The following is a 23,105-nucleotide window of genomic DNA, read 5'->3' on the forward strand; positions in this document are numbered from 1 at the left end:
GTCTGGGGCCCAGCTGTTTCAGCATTCTAATGGATCTCTTGACTCATGCTGAATATTAACCCCACCACAAAACCGGTCATTTCACCAAACTGAATTGATCAACAGTTTCCATTGATTAACTTTGTTAGCAGCTATTTGTGAAGGTTCTTAAAATTAAGTTGTTGTTGGCCACAGAGGCACTAATAGACCTTCTTACATTTAGATTTTTAAATATTATACATTTTATTTGGTAAGGAACTAGCATATGCCAATGAAATTAGTAAATCATGCACATACATGCTTATTTTTGTGATGAAACCAATTTTCAGTTAATGTCATTATGACACAGAGGGAGGTCATTTGACTCATTAAGTCCATGCTTGCTCTCTTTAGAACAATCTAGTCAGCTCTATTCCCACAGCTCTGCAAGTTTATTTCCCTCAAGTGCCCATCCAATTCCCTTTTGAAATCATTGTCCTGCTTATAGGCAGCATATTTTGGGTTATTACCGCTTACTGGGTAAAAAGTTATTTTCTGCACATCCTCCTGCATCTCTTGCCTAAGACCCTGTCTCCTAGTCCTTGTCTGATCAGCTCGTAGGGACTGCTTTTCATAGTCTACCTTTCCTAAATGTGTTAAAATATTATACAACCCTATCAAATCTTTCCTCAGCTGTCCCTTCTTCAAGGAGAAAAACTCCAACTTCTCTAGCCTAACTGTGTTGCTAAAATCCTGCACCTTAATGTGATGGGTGACTGCTGGAAGGCCTATTTTTTTTAAGAATGAAATTGGGACAACGTCCCAGAGAACTGAAGAGGGACCTTTCCAACAGTCTGCCTCAGCACTTGGCTGCCTGTGGCTGCCTCCAAACTGCATCCAAGGATGCCCGAAATAAAAATACTCTTGGAGCATTATTCTTTATCTCCAGGTACATGCAATGAGTGGGAAGTTACCAACTTGGGAGTGAAACTCAGGCCAGTATTGTAGCTGTGCCCTAATCAAAGCTTATCAAATTTTCAGCATCAAAGTCCTTTTGTATTCAATTATTAATGAAGACATTAATGAAACACAAGTTAGCTTTGCTAATGACTATCTCAGCATGTCCAAATTATATGCACATGAACTTTCATGCCACTCTGTCTTTACAAATTCTCTACAACAGTGCCACTAAATCTGCATTCCCTCTCCCTATCATTTCTGCCAAAATGCACCACCACCTGCCACTTGTCTGCCCATTCTCATAGAATCAAAGAATCCTACAGTGTAGAAGGGTCGGCACTGACTCACTGACAGACTATTCCACACCCACCCTATCCCTGTAACCCCTAACCTTTGCCACAATTAATCCATCTAACCTACACACCTCTGGACACAAAAGGAGTAATTTAGCATGGCCAATCCACCTAACCACCACAGTCGCCCAAGGCCGGAATTGAACTTGGGTCCCTGGAGCTCTGTGAGGCAGCGGTGCTAACCACTCTGCCACCTTGCTGCCTTTTGTCCTTTGTTGTGTTGCCATTAATTGGAATTACTTCATTGTTTGCCAAACTTCCAGGTTTGGTATCTTTGACATATTTGGAAATTTTAATCTGTGTTCCAATATCTGAGTCATTTTAATGTAGAAAAGCAGTGGTTGTAGCACTGACCCTTGGGAAACATGACTGTCCACCATCCTCCAATCTGACATTTATCATGACTTGCTGTTTTCTGTCCTTAGAAGTAGTTTTTTTACTTAAGCTGTCACTGACCCTTCTGTTCCATAAGCCTTAATTTTGCTAACCAGGTACTTTGTTCTTAAAATTCACAAAACAACATCCATTGCATTATTTTTATCGAATGTCTCTGTTATTTCTTCAAAAACATCTATTAGATTAATCAAGCACCATCTGCCTTTTACAGTTCCATGCTGGCTCTCCTTAATTAACTCAAATTTCACCACATACCTGTTTTTACAATCACTAATGTTAAAATGATCAGCTGGTATGTACTACCAATAACTTTGCACATTTTTGTTGAATTAGGGTTTGACATTTGTCACACTCTAATCCTCTGGCACCTACCCTGTATCCAAGGAAGATTGTGCCAAGCTCATCCGCAATCTTTACCCTCACTTCCTTTAATAACCTAGGATACAAGCCAACCGAACCAAGCGACTCAACCACTGTCAGCATGGTCAGCCTTCCTAGCACATCCTATGTATCACTTCCATTAGGCCTACCATATCCACTGTACTAATATTCGTCAACATCCTCTCCATTAGTGATCATTGATTTTAAAAGCTATTCATTATATGCTGCATTCTAGCTGTTTCTGCCTTATTTGTCCCTAATAGCACCCACCCTGCTTTTTACTACTTGCCTTTTACTACCTGCTTAAAATTTATTTTCTGGTTAAAATACTTTTGGTTCCCTTTTATGTTAACTGCTATTCTATTCTCATATTCTGTCTTTACCAGACTTAATTTCTTCACTTCCCCTCTCAACTTATTTTATTTGGCTTGGTTTCCCCTTGAAGAATTCAGCTGCCAGGCACCATACATCCTCTTTTTTGTTTTGTTTCATCATATTCTCTATCTTCCTCCTCATGTACGGAGTTTTGGTGTTGGTAATAAAATGGCACCAGGTTTCCTCTTTCAATTATGTCTCAAGGGGAAATGTTAGGGGGAAGTTTTTCACACAGAGGGTGGTGGGCAAGTGGAATTGGCTGCCGTCAGTGGTGGTGAAGGCAAACTCAATAGGGTCGTTTAAGAGACTCCTGGATGAGTACATGGGACTTAATAGGATGGAGGGTTATAGGTAGGCCTAAAAGGTAGGGATATGTTCGGCACAACTTGTGGGGCCGAAAGGCCTGTTTTGTGCTGTAGTTTTTCTATGTTTCTATGTAACATATTTTTTCAGGGGGTTGAAATGAATAATTATTGCACAGGTTCATTGAAGAACTCTACGGGTGATCATTCAATTTAATTTGAGTGGAAACTTGAACCATGAAATCAGTTCAGAAAATCAGGACAGCTTGAGCGTAGCTTTTACCCAAATTGCGGATTATGTCCAAAACAGAAACATTACCCCATTATCTGAATCGGTCAGTGTGGCCAAAATGCATGGGGTCTTTAGAGCTGCATTGACTGGGATTTGACTGTTAAAATTGTTAGGGTACCTGAGCAGTAACACCTAAGTATGTTACTAAACTCAAAACAGTTTTTTTTTTCATTTTGGCATTAGTGTAAGGATAAGGTGTTTTACTCCAGGTGTGATTCTATTGACACACGAGGAAGCTTTTATCCAAACAAACTTTATTTAACAATACAGTTTAACTATAACAAATGAATTAGCGTAACTTTCCAAATTGAAATACTTAACCATAACAAGATACAATTCTTAACTGCTAATCTGTCTTTATTGGCTCCAATTTGAGCAATACTTCTCATAAATTTAAACTCCTCTTCAAAATGAGTTAGCAAAAAAAACACAGGCTTACATGTTTTTACTTGTTAACAGTCCTCGAGACTTTGACCACCTCTGGAGAGAGGGAGAGAGAAAGAGAGACACTAGTTTTCTAACAACCCCAAACAGCAGCCTCCAAAGAGAGAGAAAGGCACCTCTTGCTTCTTTCAGAACCAAGCAGAAACTTCTTGCCCTTCCCTGCAAGCTTAGCTCCTCCCATTAGCACATGACTCTGACTGTTTTCAATCAACCTAATCAAACCCTATTCTGAAACCCCAGGGGAAAAAGTAAACAAAAATACATTAACTCAAATTAAAACAAACACCCCACTAGCTAAGATCATTCTCAGCATATGAACTGCCTGGTGCAGACAAATCAGCATTGTGAAAGCAGAGTTAAATTTTAAATATGCACCTTACAAGAAACATGCTTTCAAAACACTTCTTAAAGGCACAGTATCATCGCACCTCTGACCTTAACACAACAATGAACCAATAATATGGAAAGTTGGCTTCATTTTTCAAAACTTCTAGTTTCACACTATTGGTGCTTTATAATGTACATATACATTTTATTAAATCTAAGCATGCAAATATAATGGTAGTATGGTCCAGTTCAGTCTTCTCTTCCAACATTGAACATTCCTCCTCCTTTTATCAAAGTCGTGATAAAGTCAGTAATCATAGCAAATGACAGGAAGTTCTGGATCATCCTTGCAGATGGATCGAAGGTGTTCTGCAAAGCAGTCACCCAGTCTCCATTTGGTCACTCCAATATAGAGTAGACTGCATTGGGAGCAGCGAATGCAATAGAGCAGAGGAGGAGCATGTGAAGCGCTGCTTCACCTGAAAAGAGTGTCCTTGGATAGTGAGCGAGGAGGTGGTAAAAGGGCAGATATTGCACCCTTTGTGATTGCATGGGAAGGTGCAGTAGGAAGGGCTGAGGTGTTGGGTGTGATGGAGGAGTGGACCAGAGAACAGTCTCTGCGGAATGCTGAGAGGGGAATGAGGGATAGATGTGCTCGGTGGTGGCATTATGCTGGAGATGGCGGAGGATGACCCTTTGAATGTGGAAGCTGGTGGGGTGAAAAGTGAGGACAAGGCAGATCCTATCCTGGTTCTGGGAGGGAGGGGAAGGGATAAGAGCAGTGGAGCAGAAGATGGGTCAGACACAGTTGAGAGCCCTGTCAACCACAGTGGGTGGGAAACCACGATTAAGGAAGACATCCGCAGCGCCAGTCTAGAAAGTTGCATCATCAGAGCAGATACGATGGAGGCAAAAAAACTGAAAATGGGTTGGAGCCCTTCCAGGACGTGGGGTGTGAATAGCTGTAGTTGAGGTAGCTGTGGGGGTCATTGTGCTTGTAATGGATACTCATGGACGTTCTATCACCAGAAATGGAGACAGAGGTCAAGGAAGGGAAGTGTCAGTGATGGACCATGTGAAAGTGATAGAGGGATGGAAATTGGAAGTGAAATTGAAAGTTGTCATTAGGGCATCAGGGGAATCGTGAATGTAGGTGGGAAGGGGCTGGAGGAGAGAGGATGGAGTCAAGATGGGAAGAAATTAGTTCAGTGGGGCAGGAATAGGCCGACATGATGGGCCTACTGGGACACTCCTCTCTGGATTTTGGCAAGGAGATAGAAGCGGGCTGTCTGGGGTTTGGAGACTGGGTAGAAGATCTCCAGAGGAGATGAGGTCAATGACAGTCCTGGAAACAATGTCTTGATGTTCGGTGGTGGGGTCATGGTGCAGAGGGTGGTAGGAGGAAGCGTCAGAGACTTTATCGATCAGGGCTTCATTTAAAGGGTCAAGTGATTGCCTATATTCAATTAATCATGTTTTGAGAGGTTTATGATAAATTACTTTGTGAGGTTGTGGGCAACATTAGTGATGTCAACAGAATTCCTGTAATGTTTTGGTGTGACTCATCATTGAAGCTGGTGTATTTGGTAGGTTCTAAACTAATTGGGGATAGTCTTTTAACTTAGAGTTTCTACTTGGCACTTATCGCTTGACAGATGGCATTTCATATCACATATTATGAACAAGATTTAAGTTTGTTTGGTTATGAGTAACATGTTAGGAGATTGAAATAATTTTATGATTTAGGGCAAAGCTCAAGTAGCTATGAATATTTTAATCCATTAGTATTAAATATCTGAAACAAACTGAGGCTTTTTATTTATTGGTAGTGAAGGTGAGCAGTGGCAACCATTTAATATCACTTGATTCAAGCTGAAGTGGTTTTGTACCTCATAGTTGAACTGTGATATCTGGTTTTATTCTATTTCACTATTCATCATGCAGCTATTGTGCTTATTTGTATAACTAATAATCTAATTTAACTTTGCATTCTAGTTCCTGGTGACGTCAATTCGTGCAAACTACAGCTATCTTTGTGAACCTGTGGATTACAGCAACAGTGAGCTTGGACTACGGGTGAGAAACATGGATAGAAAAAGTGGCTGAAGATGTGTCACCGTGAAGTCTATTAGTAAATCGGGTGTCCAACAGTTAAGTTTGATTCTGTGAACTGGGGGAAGATTTGTAGAGTGGGCACATCTCTCTTCGCTGGTTATTCAGGAGCATAATGCAGGTTATTTCATTAAAAGAAGTGAAAACCTTTTCCTTTACAGATGTAATTTGACCACTGTAGTGTGATTCACTGTTGACTCAAAGTTAATAGGACAGCATTTCAGAATTTGGAAGGGGGCTAAAAAGTCAAGATCGAAAGTCACATAGTCTAAATGTTTGCATTTGCAAACTCTTCAAGTGTAGATGTGCTGAAGAGACTCTTTTCGATAAACTTGTAGACTTGGTCAGATGTTTGAGTCACTTTGCACAATATCTCCTATGAGTAACCAAGTTAACAGTTGATTTTTCCCAGGTCGGAAATGTCAGAAATGACAAACACAAGGGGTCACAAGTTCAAGGTAAGGGGGGGGGCAAGGTTCAATACAGGTATGCGGGGGACGTATTTTACACAGAGGGTGGTGGGGGCCTGGAATGCATTGCCAAGCAAGGTGGTTGAGGCAGACATGCTAGGGTCATTTAAGACTTATCTAGATAGCCACATGAACAGACTGGGAATAGAGGGATACAAATGGATGGTCTAGTTAGGAACAGATGATCGGTGCATGATTGGAGGGCCAAAGGGCCTGTTCCTGTGTTGTATTGTTCTTTGTTCTTTGTAGATGAGGTGAAGTTTGGTTCGCGTCGTCAGCTGCTTTACTGACACTAGTTAAAATGTACAGGGCAGTAGTATGATCAAAAGCTACTTCTATTTGTGTAATTACACAAATGAAGCATGTGTAATGCTAGTTCCACTTTAGTGGGTTGACCTACATAAACTTAGTAGCCGCTCTGCTTTCTTTACTACAGTCCAGGACCAAGTTAGGAACCTGTAGCTTTTTGTCGTTTTAAAAAAATCTTCTTGAAGGCTTATTTGACTTTGGTCCCTGTACTCTAATTTTTAAAAGCTTCTCTGTGTCAAAAAGCCTGGTAACCTGTTATTTTCCACTCACAAGGCTGAGGCATCAGAGATTTCCAACACAATGGTAAGGAGCATATTTTCGAATACCATACAAACTGCAGACCATTGATTGTTCACTCCTTGGCAGAAGCAGCTTCCAGTTACTATATTAACTACTTTTCTGCAGATCCCTTTCTTTGAAAAACAAACTAATGTCAGTGCATATTTTCTTTTTTATAAAGTCAGCATTCAAAGTAACCTTTTCTAAAGCATTTATGTGAAGAAATGCTCAGACAATTGAGAAACGTGACACTGTTTCAAAAACAAGGCTTAAAAAGTTGATGGTTCATTTTTCTATTTTTTTAAAGTTTGTTTCTGCCAGCAACTTGTGTGAATACTTTTACTGATGGGAGTTTAAAGATCCACTGAACGAGATTGCGGTCTTGTATTGCAGGTGCTTTCACAACTGCATACTGTCAGACAAACTCATGCTTCTTCTAGATGAGGATTATGATTTCCTTCTCAGCCAATTTATAAAGGGAGGATGCTCAGTAAATGAGACGAATCTCTTCACACCACTGCCCTGGCCCTGTCTACTGAAGATGTGGAGATGCTGGCGTTGGACTGGGGTAAACACAGTAAGAAGTCTAACAACACCAGGTTAAAGTCCAACAGGTTTATTTGGTAGCAAATGCCACTAGCTTTCGGAGCGCTGCCCCTTCATCAGGTGGAGTGGAGAAATGCTCACATTAGACTGCATTCCAATCATTATTCTGTAAATTGAGTTTGTGTCTCTGTATGCCCCGTTTGTGAGCATTTCTCCACTCCACCTGACGAAGGGGCAGCACTCCGAAAGCTAGTGGCATTTGCTACCAAATAAACCTGTTGGACTTTAACCTGGTGTTGTTAAACTTCTTACCCGTCTACTGAAGGCAAGGGTAAACGATTGACTAAGTCAACACAAATTGCTTTTGTGCACACTTTAGTTAGAGTTGTTTACAGAATGACAGAAGCCTCAGAAAATGTTACTTGCCTTTCTTTAGGATCAGGAAGGTTGTAATATGGTAGGTTGACCTTTAAAAGGAAAATATAAGCATTCCAAATATGAAATCCTGACTGTGTAACCTTGTGAAAAGATTGATTCATCTCACCTTTTTTAAATAGAAATGGACTGCACTATATCAAACAATTAAAGACAGGCTTGTTCTTTGTGAAGATTTAGTGACCAGTGAGCCGTTTAATATGCTTGGCATTTTCAATTCCCAAGTACAGGTGCATAGTACCATTCTGCCAGGAAGCATCATAAACTAATAATGCAAGATAGGAGATTTTTCCTTGACTGCCATCAATGTTGATTCATGAGTGGTGTAACTGAATTTTCCCTCTTGATCTCAGTGTTACTTTCCTACCAGTGCAGTTTTCAGTAGTGATGAAATAGCACCCTCTTGTGATGGTCATTACTGATTTGCTTTGGTACCAGTGAAAGCATTGAAAAGTTGGACCAATTTTTTAAGGAGGCTACCATGTTGAATAGGTTTAAAGACATAATCCTGAATCTGTTCACCGAATTCAAAATTTGACACACTATTTTTAATTTTAAAAAATGTATTTGTGCTTCTTGGAATGTGTTATATATCAAAGCAGATAACTCCTTCAAAGGTTCAGTTCGATTATTAGCTTTTATGTTATATCTTAAAAAGAACAGATGCAATCTCAGTGTAGTTGCAGGACCCTGAATTGAGGATTTCTCAGAAATTGTCAATCTTTTAGAAAATGGAAAATGGATGGATTCACACTGGTGTGGTAGGAGTGCAGCTTGGAGATGAGGTTAGGCAGGTTATTACGGGAAAGTATAACTAGTTTAATTCTGTACCTAACCTTTGTGATACATTATCTCTGAATACTTGGTGCTAACAGGAGATTCACCAGGTTGTTGCCTGGGATAGAGCCTTTCGGCTATGAAGAGAAGCTGGTTTTGTTGGGGTTGTTTTCCATAACGCAGAGGAGGCTGAGGGGGGGGAGCGACCTGATTGAGGTGCACAAAATTATGAGGGACATGGATAGGGTAGTTAGTCTCCTTAGTAGAGGGGTCAGTAACCTGGGGCCCTAGATTGAAGGTAAGGCGCAGGGGATTTGTGGAAAAACATTTTCATAGGGTGGTAAGAATCTGGAACTCGCTGCTTGAAAGGGTGTTAGAAGCAGAAACCCTCACAACATTTTAAGAAGCACTTAGATGACTGCTTGAAACACCATAGCCTACAATACTACAGACCAAGTGCTGAAAAATGGGATTAGAACAGATATGTGCTTGATGGCCAGTGCAGATACGATGGACAGAAAGGCCTCTCTCTGTGCTGTAAAACTCTATGACTCTAACACTGGCAACTCAAAATAGAGGGTCCATTTCAAATATTAAACTAAAATTCACTATAAGAGAAGGCAAGTATGCCAACCAGATGGTTCTTTGAATGCATGAGCCCTTCAATTCAGCCTCCTAGGTTGGTCACAACAAAGGTTTAAGTTTCTTTGTCACGAGAATATGCCTTTTCCCAATCAAAATGTATTTAACTATTTAAGAAGTGAGCAATAGGGAGCCAATCAAACATAGTTTTCTTGAGTTAAAGAAAATCCAAATTTATTAACCAATAAACCCAAGAGAAAAATAATAAAAACATGGGTTGGGATTTTATAGCCTTGCTCGTCCCGAAACATTAAAATCCCGCCCAAGATCAACGGTTCTTTCCATGGTCCACCCCTCACCCTCTCCAATTACCATGGCTGGCGGGGCGGTAAAATTTCAGCCATGATGTCTCGCACACACAGGCATCAGAAAAAAAGGAAGTTTGAGTCCAATTTGAAAAAAAACATTGAAAGTCAAGTGTACTTCATGCTTGAGGTGTAGACTTTTAAACACGGCAGTTGATTGGGATTAGTTGGTTTCAAGAATGCCATCCAATACAGAAGTTGTTGCAATTATTACAAGACCTTGGTTTGCAGGTAGATTTCTGGTAGTGTTGATTTCTGAACAGGGTAATTGTTTCGAAGAGAGAGAGCCCCACTTTCATATTTCTTCGAAAAACTCCCTTGACACTCCCTTGTTACCTGCAATCTTCTGTAGTGGCTGGCAGTCTTGCCCTGAAATACTTCACCCATTGTGTATTTCCAAGGGATTTTGGGTGGGTCTGTTTGTGGCAGCCATTCAATATCAAGCATTTTAATGTATTTTCCTTCGATAGTGATGGGTTACTGTGGGTCTCTGATTTGTTTGTTTTTCATTTTGGAAGGTGGCCTTGTCTTTGTAAGTAGTTTGTTCTGTCTCATTTAAAATTGCAAAATTTCCAGTCAGTTGAAACTTGAAAAGTCATATTTTCATCATTAAAGGCATCAACCCCCATCATTACAGTTCGCACAATGGCTTGGGATGTTTAGACTTGTATCACTGCAATCAATATATATTTTGCGGTTGTTGCAGAATTGTAAAACTGAAGTATTTTGCATTGATTGTTCAGCTGTCTTCTACACAAAACTTTGCCCCTTGATAGTGCAAGATTCACTCTTAAATGACATTTGGATCCACGGAACATGAGTATAATTATAGTAATGAACCCTGATGTCTAGACATGGGCAAGTTATTCCAAACCAGTGTTTGTTCTAGCTCCAGCACTGGCATAACAAAACACCTAATGTATGCATGCCAGTTCAATTTTATTTAACCTGGCTGTACTTCCGCTGATTTTCCATTTTCTTTCCCAACCAAATACTCAGCCACTGACTGGATGTCATACCTTTGCTTGTTCCTATGTTGGAGTGGCGTGTATCTAAGAACTTGATATTTTGTCAATTATTTAATTGTAAAATTACTAGCACTGGGCGCTATTGCCTCAAATTTCCGATAATGAATAATATACAATATGTGAAGTTATTTGAAAGTTTGAATCAATAGATGAAAATGCAGAAAACATACTTTGATTTAAGTGGTCTAGTTTGAACTTTGGAATATCAAGTGTACACAAGGGCCACAGGATTGGTAGCAATTCTGTAGATAATCAGCTTATTCATTGGTATCAATATTTAAGAATTAAATTCCCATAATTGCAAATCCCAAGCAAAATATGCATATTGCATATATTAATGTATAATATTTTAACGATCAGCTCCGGTTGCAATTTTTGGCTAACCATTACTGCCTGCCAATACTGTTGTGTTGTAATTTCGGAGCAGTTAATACAGAAATTAATCAGTAAGGAGAATCAAAACAAATGAATGTAGGTCGCTTGCAGTTTGAAACATGGGAATTTATAATGGGGAACAAAGAAATGGCTGAACAGCTAAATACTTTGGTTCTGTCTTCAGGAACTGAAGGAAATATTAGTAGGGAAATTGTGTTGGGGAAATTGATGGGATTGAAGTCTGATAAATCCCCAGGGCCTGATGATCTACATCAAAGAGTACTGAAGAAAGTGATCCTAGAAGTAGTGGATGCATTGGTGGTCATCTTCCAAGGTTCTATAGACTCTGGAACAGTTCCTACAGATTGAAGCGTAGCTAATGTGACCCCCTCCATTTTAAAAAGGGAGATAGAGAGAAAATAAAGAATTATAGACCAGTCAGCCTGACGTCGGTAGTGGGGAAAATGCTAGAGTCAATTATAATAGATTAAATAGCAGAGCTCTTGGAAAAGAGTTGCATGATCGGACTGAGTCAACATGGGTTTACGAAAGGGAAATCGTGCTTGACAAATCTATTGGAATTCTTTGAGGATGTAACTAGTAGAGTTGATGAGTTGGGGCCAGTGAATGTGATTTTATTTGGACTTTCAGAAGTCTTTTGACAAAGTCCTACATAAGAGATTAGCGTGTAAAATTAATGTGCATGGGAATGGGTGCAGTGTATTGAAATGGATAGAAAATTGGTTGGCAGGAAACAGAGTAGGAATAAACAGGTGGCAGGCTGTGACTAGTGGGGTACCACAGGGATCCATGCTCAGACCCAGCTATTCACAATATATATATCAATGATTTCGATGAGGGAATTAAACGTAATATCTCCAAATTTTTAGTTGACATAAAGCTGGGTGGGAGGGTGAGGTGTGAGGAGGATGCTGAGATGCATCAGTGTGATTTGAACAAGTTGAGTGAGTGACTATATGGACCTTTATAGTGAGAGGATTTGAGTACAGGAACAGGGATGTGTTGCTGCAATTATACAGGGCCTTGGTGAGACCACACTTGAAATATTGTGAGCAGTTTTGGTCTCCTTATTTAAGAAATTATGTTCTTGCTCTCGAAGGAGCGCAGTGAAGGTTTACCAGATTGATTCCTGGGATGATGGGATTGACGGATAAAGAGAGATTGAGTCGGTTAGGATAATATTTGCTGGAGTTCAGAAGAATGCGGTGGGATTTCAGAGACCTATAAAATTCTTGCAGGGCTAGACATGGTAAATACAGGAAGAATATTCCCGATGGCGAGGGAGTCCAAAACCAGGGGTCACAGTCTAAGGTAAGGATATAGGGTAAATCATTTAGGACTGAGGCAAGGAGAAATGCGTTTACCCAGAGAGTGGTGAGCCTGTGGAATTCACTACCACAGAAAGCAGTTGAGGCCATTGTATGTTTTCCAGAAGGAGTTAGACATAGCTTTTGGGTCTAAAGGTATAAAATGATATGGGGTGAAAGCAGGAACAGGTTAGTGAGTTGGAGGATCAGCCATGATCTTATTGAATGGCAGGGCAGACTTGAAGGACTGAATAGCCTAATCTTGCTTCTATTTTCTATATTTTCATGGATAGGTGGTATTTATTTCAGATAAGTAAGATTTGTCATGAGGAATTGTCTGGACCTTGAGGAGTTACCAGCAGGTTGGAAATAGCAAAGCAGATCTGGGCAGTAACAGCCACGTTAATCTTTCTTCAGTACCTTGTAAATAATGGAATCAGTTATTAGCAATAAATATGAAGATTGTACGATTAGTAGTCTGATATCAAAGTAGATACTGCCAAATGAATTCCCTTTTATGAATTTATTCAGGATATGAAAAGGCAGTTGTAGAATGCAGAGCTAGATTTACAAATTTGTGGCACGTTTGCATAAATATTTGGAGTAGATAAAGGAATGGGCGAGATTCTCTGCCTCCCAGCCACGTGATTCCTGTTGGCGGGAGGTGGCCGGCAGAGAATTCGGGACAATGTGTTTGTTACACCAATTATGTTTAGGAAGGAGTTTTTGGGGGGTGGTGAGGAGGGTTGAGTGGCGTATCCCAGGGATTGGCATTGGAGCTGCTACTGTTTCTAAATTACTTAAGTAAACTGAATTTTAAAACCTCAATAAATACTACCTGCCTACAGTAAGAAGTCTCACAACACCAGGTTAAAGTCCAACAGGTTTATTTGGAATCATGAGCTTTCAGAGCCCTGCTGCTTCATCAGGTGAGTGTTTGTGAGTGAAGGAGCAGTGCTCCAAAAACTCGTGATTCCAAATAAACCTGTTGGACTTTAACCTGGTGTTGTGAGACTTCTTACTGTGCCCTCTAAGCTGTGCAGCCTGAAAGGGTAAGGACGGCAGATTTTCCTCCCCAAAGGATATTGGTAAACCAGATGGGTTTGTACGACAATTGGCAATGGTTTCATGTTCACCATTACTGAAAGTAGCTTTCAACTCCAGATGTTAATAACTGAATTTAAATCTATGGTGGGATTTGAACCAATTGTCCCTGGATCATTGGCCTGAGTTTCGGATTACTGGTTCAGTGACGTTACCACCACATCACCATCAGCACCACCCCCCACACAAAGAAATGATTAATCTTGTTATGCAAACTGCATAAGAAACTTCAAACTTGGAAAGACTTTCTATGTAATTTATCCTTAAATTGCTAAATTTAGATGACTCAGTGAATCTCTATTGCATTGTTACAGCCTGGCTTTCAGACTTGCAGAGATGGAATTAGCGTTAGGACCTTACTGCAGTGCTAATGTGCCATTGGGCTGACAACTGTGGCTATCTTGCTGTAAACTCAAAATGCGCAGTGGGATGGGCACAGTAAGAAGCCTCACGACACCAGGTTAAAACCCAACAGGTTTATTTGGAATCACGAGCTTTCGGAGTGCTGCTCCTTCATCGAGTGAGTCGCACGATGAAGGTGCAGCGCTCCGAAAGCTCATGATTCCAAATAAACCTGTTGGACTTTAACCTGGTGTTGTGAGACTTCTTACTGTGCCCACCCCAGTCCAATGCCAGCATCTCCACATCATGGCTACTTGGCTACATTTGCAGGTGATACCAAATTAACAGTTGAAATTAAAAAAGAATGTTGGACAAAATCTACCTAAGCAGAACAGTGGAAAATGAGATTTAATCATGATACTGGGAGGCAACACCTAAGATTTGAAGTAAAAGGAAGTATTGGAAATACATACCACATCAGTCTGCATTTGAAAAGGGAAAAAGATAAATCAATATTTTGAACAGAGCCTCATCAGAAACGTTTGGTGCAAAATGGCTACTCAAAGCATCAATCTTTGTTTTTCAGATGACGATAAACGTGATTTGCATTTCTACAATTTTAGATCTTGCATTATTTTTCAGCCTTTTCTTTTTATCCTCTTTGTCTGTTTACAGATGGCAAATGTCTGCTGGTGGTTTTTCTTCTCTAAAGTCATTGAACTGATGGATACAGTAAGTGACTGTCTGTTAATTTTAAAAGTACACTTCCAGTAATATCAGTGGTTATCTCAGTAGGTCTGATAGCATCTGTGAAGAGAGAATAGAGCCAATGTTTCGAGTCTGGATAACCCTTCATCAGAGCTCTGACGAATCACAAGTGCCAAGTTACTCTGACGAAGAGTCATCCAGACTCGAAATGTTAGCTCAATTCTCCACAGATGCTGTTGGACTTGCTGAGATTTTCCAGCATTTTCTGTTTTCGTCTTGATTCCAGCATCCGCAGTATTTTGCTTTTATGTCAGTGGTTATATTTGGCTTGGCATTCAAAACCACTACTAGTTTTTAAAGGGCAGTATTACTGATTTTCTCACGATTTCCTTTTTAAAGAAGTTGTGGAATCTGAGACCGACGTACACAATTCTTTTAATTGAGTGATTAAGTTAAATTAGATAGATAGATAGAAACCCTACAGTGCAGAAGGAGGCCATTCGGCCCATCGAGTCTGCACCAACCACAATCCCACCCAGGCCCTACCCCCACATGTTTACCTGCTAAGCCCTCTAACCTACGCATCTCAGGTGCATTCTAAGGGGCAATTTTTAACCTGGCCAATCAACCTAACCCGCACATCTTTGGACTGTGGGAGGAAACCGGTGCACCCGGAGGAAACCCACAAATTGTTGGAAGATTTCTGAAAATATACTACCTTTCAATTGAAAGTAATTAGTGTCAGCACCCCGGCACAGTAGTAGAGATCCCATAGTGAGATTAAAAGCACAAGTGCCAAGTTACTTACTACCTATGAACAAATGAATGATGATGGATTTGAGTGTAATTCATTAGAACAGTTCTGCATTATCTCCAGGAGTGAAGTCCATGTCTCAGTTTCTGACAAGTCAATCTTGCAGAGAGTGCTTCATTTAAGATGACGCCACTAACTAGCACATTTTTGACTGCTGGCTTGGATCAGTTTGGTTGATTCTCACCTGAAAGTCAGAAAATTGTTGTTTCAAGCTCCACTTGAGATGAGAGTCAAGACTCCCAAGTGCCTGTTGAACTGGATGTTAAATGTGACTATTGAACGAAGAACTAAAATGATCTCCTGGCCAGAATTCTTTCCGTAATATATTCCACCAAAAATAAATGAACAGGTCGTTCAACTCTTGGCTGTTTGAGAAGCTTCTGGTATGCAAAATGACTGTCCTATTTGCCGACAGAATAGCTGCTGCAGTTCCAACTCATTCGCTTGTATTAAGTGCTGTGAGATATTTCTGAAGAAAGTTTGAGATGCTGCATAAATGCAGCTATTTCTCTTGCTTTGACCCTGAAGCTTTAGATCACTGCTAAATCTGTTTCATTCATGCTATTAAAGATATCTTTCACTTGTGTTGGGGCAAAAAGAAAACTTGAGGTTTCGTGATCAAACTCGAAATGAATATCACTTGCCGGTAATAGTGCTGTGAACGGGATGTTCACCTACTTCGGCTTGGTTTGATAAACAGGGTTAGTATCCTGTTTTTTGATGCTCGTTCAAAGCAGCCAGCCATTAATTAGCACCATCTGAAATATGGGACCTGGCTTGTGGACAATGAGATCGAGCTTCTAACTTGCTACTTTTAGCTCATTGGTGTCGCATTGCGTGCGCATGCATATGTAGCCAAGGTGATAAAGGGAACTCTGTAAATGTGTCTGATTTTTAATATCTGTTATGGTCTGGTGAAGTATGCTGTAAAGTAAAAAGCAAGCTGAATAACATCAGCTACGCCATAGAATTTTTAATGAACATTCTAAGCATATTTTTCAATTGCCAGGCTGCTAAATTATTTTGACATTCATCTCTGTGGAGTACCACGCAAGAGGAGACTGAATGCAATCCTATTAGAAATTTAATCTCCCAGTGTGAAATATGATTTTCATGGCTTCAAAATGGAATCTGAATAAAATCAATACTAATATCTCCTTAGAGATTTTACACTTTTTAAAAAAAGGGTGCTTTATCTAGACTAACATTATAAATAGCACTGGTCTAGTGATAGACGAGTCTGTCTGTATTAGGGATAATTAGAGAGTATCCTAAATAATATACACCAAATCCAATGAATCCTATATCACTGAATTTAATATTGAGGATGAAGTACAGTTAATTTTAGTTTGTTCTTTGCGCTAATAGCGACATTTTATTTCAGTTAAGAGGAAAAGCAACAATATAAGCGTTGATTATTCTTTTGCTCAGCTTCCCCTGGACACCGTTCAACATTTTTATGCATTGAACACAAGTGACAAGACTAGATTGGATGGATTTTGTATTTTATTTGTCTGTAACTTGTAGGTATCTTGCTTTATTCCTCCTGCACCCCCCCACCCCCTCCACATCCTGTTTTGTCATTTCTGTGACCCTGCTGACCCCGTTCAATTATTTTTTTGGCAGATATTTTTCATTCTGAGGAAAAAGTACAATCAGGTCACATTTCTCCATGTGTACCACCATGGCACGATGATTTTCAACTGGTGGGCTGGAGTGAAGTATGTACCAGGGGGCCAGTGTAAGTATTATTTGTATCAAAATCGTATCATGGCCAAACTCGAAATGAATATCACTTGCCGGTAATAGTGTTGTGAACGGGATGTTCACCTACTTCGGCTTGGTTTGATAAACAGGGTTAGCTTTTCAAGAAGTTTGCGTGCAGTAATCAATCGCTCACTTTTAAAACCGGATTCCACAAGAAAAAATTACAGTTAATGAATTCAAACGATTAGCAAATTAAACCACCCTATTCCATTACATCATTCAGGATGGGATATATCCATCCAGTCAGCCAATTTGTTGACAAAGTAACTGGTGTTTTAATAATTAACATATTCAGCTCTCCCAGTGCAGCAGTTATTATTGGAGCAGGTTTCTTAATCACTGCGAAGAACCTGAGGAAAATATCTGGGATCGCAGAACCTTGCAGCACAGAAGAGATCCATTTGGCCCTTTGTACCCGTGTTGGGCTCTTTTTAAAGCATTGTCCAATTTACTCCCTAGCTTTCCATAATCCCTGGAAATGTTATTTTCATATACATGTCAGGCTGCCTTTTGAAAATTCCTATTGCGTCCGATTCACCATCCTTTCAGGTCGTGTGTTCCAGATCATAACAATTTTCTGTATAAAGTAATTTTTCTTCATTTGTCTTCTAGTTCTTTTGGCAATTATTTTAAATCTATGACCTCTGGTTATTGACCCACTTGGAAATAGAGGAAACAGTTTCCCCCTAATTATCTTTCAAAATCCATCATCATTTTGAATACCTCTAATAAGCCTTTCCTTAATCTTCTTTGTTGTAAGGACACCAATCTTCGCTCTATGGATTTTGTCAATTAACTGAACGTCCTCGTCCCTGATAAACCTCCTCTGTGCCGTGTCCAGGGTCTTTACATTCTTTCTAAAGCATGGTGCTCAGAAGTTTGTAAAGGTTTAGCATCACTTGTTTTTGTATTTAGTACCCCTGTTTACAAAGCCAAGTATCCAATGTGCTTTATTAGCAGCCTTCTGAACTTGTGCTACCACCTTCAAAGATTTTGTGAATCTGCATCCCACATCCTTCTGCTCTTGTACTCCCTTCAACATGGCGGTATTTAGATTATGCTGCCTCTAAATGTTTTTTCTACAAACTTCACATTTATCCCTATTAAGTTGCATCTGCCATGTGCCTGTCCTGAAGTGTGATACTATCCTGCTCACAATTTCCTACTTTGTCAAGTATTTGCAAAACCTTGAAATTATATGCCATCTAGCGAAATCCAGGTACATGAGCAGAGCAGAAATGGTCTTAATACAACCTCTGTTTCATACTTCTGCCCAGTGGAAAAACTCCATTCACCATTAATCTCTGCCTCGCTCCCTCCCAAGCTCCCTTCCATGGTATCCACATTACCATTGTCTCTTTAATACCATTTGCTTCTGTTTTCTGTGTATGTCAGTTATATGCCTATTGTCAGTGAAATTGAAAATCAAAAACATTTTAATTTTTGCTTCAGCCACCATCCCATATGTTTTGGGTGTTTCTCATGTTTGGTGCGATTTACTCTGTATCCAACTGCTGGGAGCTGTACAAGTAGTCTTTGATCACTGGCACTGACTTTGATTTACTTTCCTGCAGTAAATACTACGTTTTTGGTACTTTGCTGAAATTGTATGTAATTGGTAAGTTGCTATTTGGGGAAGTAATCGTATTTTTACTTGCTGCTAACCTCATTCATACAGATGTTTCAGCAGCCATTCTGGTTACAGTTCAGAGACATGTGATTATTTACTGGTGTTTTCTGGCATCTATTATCCATCCATTGTACTCCCCCTTAAATATCTGGTGTGAAGCTTCTTTCTCTGTTTTCCTAAATTGTCTTCTAGCTTTTCACTTCCAATAGAAGTTTACAGCATAGGAGAGGCCATTTGGTCCATCTTCTCTGCTGGTCTTTTGCTAAAATGGAATTGGTTGGCAACGTGACAAGTGATTCTTTTAAATACAATGGAAATAAGGTTCAGTTTGACAAAATCAAACTCGTGGTTGTAAGTAAATTTTCTTTCTCTTTTTCAGCCTTCTTCATCGGCTTGTTGAATTCCTTTGTTCATATTGTGATGTACCTATACTATGGTATTGCTGCAATGGGACCACACATGCAGAAGTACTTGTGGTGGAAGCGTTATCTCACCATGCTTCAGCTGGTAGGTTTATTCCATTTTTCGTTTTAAAAGTTACCAAAGAAGATCTTGCATCTGTCCAAATAAAATCTAATAATATGATTTTTTTTGTTCTTTCATGGGATATGGGCATCACTGGTAAAGCCAGAATTTGTTGCCCATGCCTAATTGTCCTTGAACTGAGTGGCTTGCTAGGCATTTGCAGAGGGCAGTTTGGAATCACATGTAGGCCAGAAAGGGTAAGGACGGCAGATTTCCCTCCATAAAGGATATTGGTGAACTGAATGGGTTTTTACGACAATTGGCAATGGTTTCATTATCGCCATTACTGAAACTAGCTTTCAACTCCAGACGTTAATAATTGAATTTAAATTCCAAATCTATGTTGGGATTTGAACCAGTTGTCCCTGGATCATTGGCCTGAGTTTCGGATTGCTGGTCCAGTGATGTTACCACCATATCAGCAGCACCACGCTCTCTCTCTCTCTCTCTCTCTTCCCCCCCCCCGCCCCCCCCAAATTCATCTTGTTACGCAGACTGTATAAGAAACTTCAAACTTGGAAAGACTTTTTATGTAATTTATCCTTAAATTGCTAAATTTAGATGACTCGGTGAATCTCTATTGCATTGTTACAGGTCTGGCTTTCAGACTTGCAGCAGATGAAATTGGCATTAGGACCTCACTGCAGTGCTAATGTGCCATTGTGCTGACAACTGTGGCTGTCTTAGTGTAAACTCAAAATGCGCAGTGGGGTGGGCACAGTGAGAAGCAGGTTAAAATCCAACAGTTTATTTGGAATCACGAGCTTTCGGAGTGCTGCTCCTTCATCGAGTGAGTCACATGATGAAGGAGCAACGCTCCGAAAACTTGTGATTCCAAATAAACCTATTGGACTTTAACCTGGTGTTGGTGAGACTTCTTACTGTGCCCTCTAAGCTGTGCAGTCAAAAATTCTCGCGCAGACCCCTTAGGTTATCATGCATACACAATTACGTTTTTTTTAAAAATGTATTACACATAAATAAATTGTAAAACTGTAAAAATTACTGGGTACATTGCCTGGAATGTATCAAGGTTGGGAGTTGCACATGTATGATTGAAGTGAAGTAAGACCTCCACAGGCATTTCAAACATGTTGAGATAAATTAAAGTTAGAAATGGCTAGAAATATACAATAGGTTACTATTTGAAAGATGGGTTAATAATGTGGGTGGGCCCCTTGAGGGCTCTTGGGGCATGTAGGGAGCCTTATTGGATTTGGCAATGAATATACTTACATGTTCCATTTTGTTTCTTTAATTTTAGCTCCAGTTTTTGGGAATCGCTGTGCACACTTCCTATAATCTCTTCACAGACTGTGATTTCCCAGATGGGTTTAATCTTTTCGTGTTCATCTACATCATCACCATCATTATTCTGTTCAGCAACTTTTATTACAAAACCTATATACAGAGAAAGACAAAAAAAGTGTAAACTCTGAAAAGACTTGCCTTTCATTCCTTAACCTACTTGGGAGAATCTGTGTCAAAGTCCTCGCATCAAACTTTGTACATTTTATTTTGGGTGACGGAAAGGGTTTTATATCTTGGGATACATTCTTTATCATTGCAGAAAACCCCTTTTGTTAATTGCTGCTGTAGTCCTGAAGTATCATCAGTATTTGTATCTGTACTTTGAAGTTCCCTCTTGCAGCTCATAATATCACCTTATGACTTACCACCATTTAAGTATATTTTTTTAATTTAAAACTAGTGCTTCAACCAAGTTTATTGAACAGTTCTGTAATATATTGAGGCAACTAGTTCCATGGAATCCATCTGTCCCTATTCTATTGTGAATTTCACTCTAAGCTGCTGATGTTCCCCAATGCCAGGGACTGTTTTATAGAAGCTTGTGTGTGAAGACTTCCGTTGCTATTCTTGTAAAGGTAGCTGCACTGATGAGAAATGGCTGTAGTGGTACCACATTTACCTTCCAGTGGCACAGCTGTAGCTGGAGTAGTTGTGAGAAACAGCACTGTAAGATGATTGTGTTTTCTTTGGCTATGACAGAATAGTTTGGACTTTACACATATCCCCTGACAGCAGTAGCAGCAAATTGCACTGCAGTAGTCATGAATTGTTTTCTTTCTTCATGTATCAAGCCTTTGTAATCGTTGATTCCTGTAACTTTTTGAAACACGATACAAAATTATGAGTCCTGATGGTGCTCACAGGTCATTCATTATCCCAGCTAAATTTCACAGTGATGCCTATTTGCCATCCACCAGCCATCTGTGAGCACGTCACTCTCAAAATCTTTACTGTCCCTTCGCAATGCGTAATGAGGTTTAGATTTTGATGACAAAAACAGAAAACGCTGGAAAACCTGAGCGGGTCTGACAGCATCCTTGGAGAGGGAATAGAGCTAACATTTCGAGGCTGGATGACCCTTCGTCCCTCTGATGAAGGGTCATCCAGACTCATAACATTAGCTCTATTCTCTCTCTCTCTCACCATGGATGCTGTCAGGCCTACTCAGGCTTTCCAGCATTTTCTGTTTTTGTTTCATATTCTAGCATCCCCCTCCACAGTATTTTGCTTTTATCTTAGATTTTGATGAACTGTTCCCTTGCACAACTTGTCTTGTTCGCGTTCAAAGGACTTTTATGCAGAGCGCTCTCAATATAATTTGGTGAAGCAAAACTCAGCACAAACAAGTCCTTGCTGCTGCCAGAAATGATTTTCTTCTTTAGTTTTTGGTTGGATATTTTTTTGGCAGGTTGAAGTGTGATCAGAAGCCGTACTGATAAACACTACAGACCTGTTTTGTTTTAAGATGCTCTTTGTGTACCAAGTAAATGTGCCTCTTCAATGCATAGAAATTCTGCCAAAAGGTTTCTGAAATCAAAAGTGGCCCCCACTTTCCAATTCAACAAACACCTCACATGAAAGAAAAAATTGTTTTGTAAAAGGGGAAAAGTGGTGTTTTAAGGAAGCACAAAACATATTTTATTCATTAATTGGACCTACAAGATTTATTCATACAAGATATTGAAAGACAATAAATAACATGTGCCAACCTTTGTTCAATGGATTCCTACTGTAGTTAATTCTAATTTATGTCGGTGCGAGCTTTTAGGACTACCCAGCCCTCCTGCCCAGTCCAACCATCAAGGCTGAAGCACAACTGTTGCACTGTTTGCTTTTATAATAATGCTTTGTATCTTATTGCCCAAGTGTTTTGCTGTCTCTCCTCTCTGCCCATTTGGGAAGGAATGACACTCTGGGAGAGATTTACCAGATTGCTTGTAATTCCACCCACAATTTGCAGCTACATCTTGGAACTAACTATGCTGAACACAAGAGACTCACATAGTATGTGAATGTATGGGTACTGATTGAAATAAGTGGGTGTCTTCTCCGGTTAACTCCTTCTGTACTCATTATGAAGGATTATGTGAAAATCCTATACCTCCCTAAATTGCTGATTAAGAGACAAGCCCTAAAAATTCAGTGAAACTTTCATCTAAGTGGACTCCTACTTTCCAACCAAAACTATAAATGTGGTAGTTTTCCTGGTGGTTCAATTTGATTGTCAGCTTCTGCTCTGCTGGTCGTTCTCAACTTTGGTGTTAATTTTGCCTCAGTGTCCCTGAGTTAGGCTCATTATCAAAGCAAAAAATGGAAACTTGTTCTGTGCTAACATGTTCACCCCCTCTCTGACGGCTTCACAATTATTGCTGTGCCATTTGTTTACTTATTCAGGATTGAGTCCCGGATTGCCCTCAATTTTCCTTCATGTTAAATATTGCCAAGACCATTAAGCTTTGCTAGATGCTTGGTCAAACCTTGCAGTGTTCAAACTTGGAGCAATGCCAAAC

General features: G+C 39.9%; 1 protein-coding gene across 3 annotated transcripts in view; it reads left to right on the forward strand.

Moving 5' to 3' along the window:
• The window catches only part of LOC144497424 (very long chain fatty acid elongase 4-like), a 44,993-nt gene extending 22,357 nt beyond the window's left edge, over positions 1 to 22,636 (forward strand). For all 3 annotated transcript variants that reach the window (XM_078218682.1, XM_078218684.1, XM_078218683.1), the window contains exons 4-8: positions 5,784 to 5,864; positions 14,516 to 14,572; positions 16,989 to 17,103; positions 19,139 to 19,266; positions 20,549 to 22,636. In XM_078218682.1, coding sequence (XP_078074808.1) covers positions 5,784 to 5,864; positions 14,516 to 14,572; positions 16,989 to 17,103; positions 19,139 to 19,266; positions 20,549 to 20,716 — 549 coding nt within the window. In that variant the 3' untranslated portion in view covers positions 20,717 to 22,636. The remainder of the gene's footprint in view (positions 1 to 5,783; positions 5,865 to 14,515; positions 14,573 to 16,988; positions 17,104 to 19,138; positions 19,267 to 20,548) is intronic.
• Positions 22,637 to 23,105: the final 469 nt, after the last annotated feature.

This window comes from Mustelus asterias, chromosome 8 (assembly GCF_964213995.1).
Source record: "Mustelus asterias chromosome 8, sMusAst1.hap1.1, whole genome shotgun sequence".
Taxonomy (NCBI): Eukaryota; Metazoa; Chordata; class Chondrichthyes; order Carcharhiniformes; family Triakidae; genus Mustelus; species Mustelus asterias.